At 26.1% G+C, this 2,507-nt stretch overlaps 1 protein-coding gene across 1 annotated transcript in view; it reads left to right on the top strand.

Annotated features, from left to right (window-relative positions):
- Window positions 1-331: 331 nt before the first annotated feature.
- LOC117172141 (chaoptin-like) overlaps window positions 332-2,507 on the top strand; it is an 18,858-nt gene continuing 16,682 nt past the window's right edge. Inside the window, exons 1-2 of the mRNA XM_033359939.1 lie at window positions 332-464; window positions 867-1,044. Coding sequence (XP_033215830.1) covers window positions 867-1,044 — 178 coding nt within the window. The 5' untranslated portion in view covers window positions 332-464. The remainder of the gene's footprint in view (window positions 465-866; window positions 1,045-2,507) is intronic.

Raw genomic sequence — 2,507 nt, forward strand, 5'->3', positions numbered from 1 at the left:
AGCATTGGATATATTAAGTCTGAGTGAATATTTTATATCTCCTCACACCGGTTTTTCTAGAAAATGCCAAACTTAAGAAAAAATGCTTTTATGATAAAAATGAAAAAATGCAAATATATTGTGTCATTTCATTAGAGAATTCTGATAGTGTATTTTTTAATTTACTACATACATTAGCGAATTCTTAATTTCCACTTTCTAATTTTTGTTATTATTTAAATCTGATATGCATTTGCGATTACTTCATTCAAGCGCCTGCGCCCTCAGAAGATATGCTGTACATGCGCCCTTCGAATCAAGAACTGTGACTAGTTCAGCACGCGAGGGTGAATGAGAGCACGACGGAGATGTGAATTTAGCAAAAATGGCGAATATTCAATTTAATTCGACCCAATATTCTGCTAATTTAAGACCTCTGATAACACGAATCAGAGAAAAATTTTAAAATTGTCACATTGGAAAAGGTTCGTGCGAATTTGATTCAGTTAATCCAGTCTTCTTATCGTAAAAACTAGTGGCATTGCACTCTGATCAATATGTTTATGCTTCTTGATAATATCAAAATATTATGTAGTCATTATAATTATTACATTAACATAGAGTAACGTCGAAATAAATTAAAATCTTGTTAAATATTCTATTTAAATTAACAAAAATAATATTAACAAGAATTCAATTTTTAATGATCGTTTTCGGTTCCTGAAGTTTTAATCTTCTAAATATATAAGAATTTTGTCATGGAATTTTAATTTCAAATTTAAAAAAGCAACTTGATTCTATAATTATATTTATAAAATATTCATAACAATTAAAAGAATAATCTATAATTGTATATGAATAAGAGTGTCTATAAATATTGTTTGTAGATGTGGCTAAGGTCTTTTTGTCATCTTTTCCTTCTTCTAATTTGGAAGGTAGATGTACTTAAAACTCAAAATGTACCCTGCGAATTCAACACCATGTGCCTGTGTTGGGTTCAGGATGACTCGGATTTTACCAAAATGGACATCAACTGTTTGGGTGTACCATTTGCCAGATTTCCTGGTAAGTTTTAGAAAAACGTGATAAATTTAGAAGAATGTATCTATTAAAATATAGTATCTTTAACGCTATGCATATATTTGTAGTTAATAATATATATTGTTGACGATTTATTTCGTGTTAATCTTTGAGAAAGAATAAATTTTATGATTTCTGATAAAAACTCCTGATTTCTCTAGAGTTTTCAATTAAATCGACACTCTCAAATTAAAATCTTGCTCTAACCTATTTATCTTATATTATCAAATAAATAAGGATACTTTTCTTTTAATCATTTTTATTTTATAATTTTATAATGTTTGTAATTTCTTATAATCTTTTTTCCTTCACTTCTAATATTTTTAATCTTCTGAAATCCCTGGTAACTTATTCCTAACAATTTGAATTAAGATTCTTACAAAATATCTTTTTATCCAATGTTATCTCTGCCAAAGCTCCAATTATTATAGCGAGAAAATTTCAGTAACTTTATTTTGCATAAAAGAAACTTTTTATTTACTTGTAGATCTTTAAAATTAGTGCATTATTTTTCATATAATATGTTTTGAATTTGATTCGAATCTTCTATAAGATTCTATTTATTACGTTTTTTGGACATACTTATCACATAAATGTAATGAATTATTTTATTTTTATAACAAAATTTTATTCGTAATGTTCCAGAGTAAGATAAATTGAACATTCATTTGCATGATGAAGATGATAAAAATTAAAATCTAAAATGTGACATTAGCCACACATATTCAATAGTATGTTAAATTATATTTAACAGAAGTGCAGTGAACATTATTGTTAAGTAAAAGTAAAAATGCGTGAGTGTGTTATTTAAATTTTAATAAATGTTTTTATATCTAAAACTTACCACAAATAATTAATTTTATCTTGTGCTATTAAAAATTGAAGCTTTTCTTTACATCTTGATCCTATGATAAGAAAAATTTTCATCCAAGCTTGACACTTTAAAGGTTTGTCATATTTATCCTTAAATGAACCTCTTGAAATAAAAGCAATAGAATCTGGAATTTACAGAGTATTTAAATTAGTTCTTGCTCAAATTATTTTGTAAATTTTACGTTGGTTACGGGATTTTTCTTCTAATACAACAATTTGATTAAATTTTCAAGATTTTCGCTATTCGTGAATAAATACTGAAAAATATTTTTTGGTTCGAAATTCAACTACTTAGTTGAAAGTGGAACTACTTAATTCAACATTCATTTTTTTTGTTGATAAGTCATCATTTTAGTTTAGAAACTATTTTTTCGAAATTCAATTTTTTTATATAATTTTTTAACGGTTTCGTTTTTTTTAAGCGTTTGGTTAAAAATTTATCTCTTTCATTCAAAAATTCAATTTTGGTTGAAAAATTGTGGGTTCGGATGCAATAAGGGCACATAAAATTTTTTCGTGCGAAAACGAAGTCCCCTGGAGGCTTTAGAAAAAATTTTCGAATTTTAATTTTCAAA

Source organism: Belonocnema kinseyi, chromosome 4, assembly GCF_010883055.1.
Source record: "Belonocnema kinseyi isolate 2016_QV_RU_SX_M_011 chromosome 4, B_treatae_v1, whole genome shotgun sequence".
Lineage (NCBI taxonomy): Eukaryota > Metazoa > Arthropoda > Insecta > Hymenoptera > Cynipidae > Belonocnema > Belonocnema kinseyi.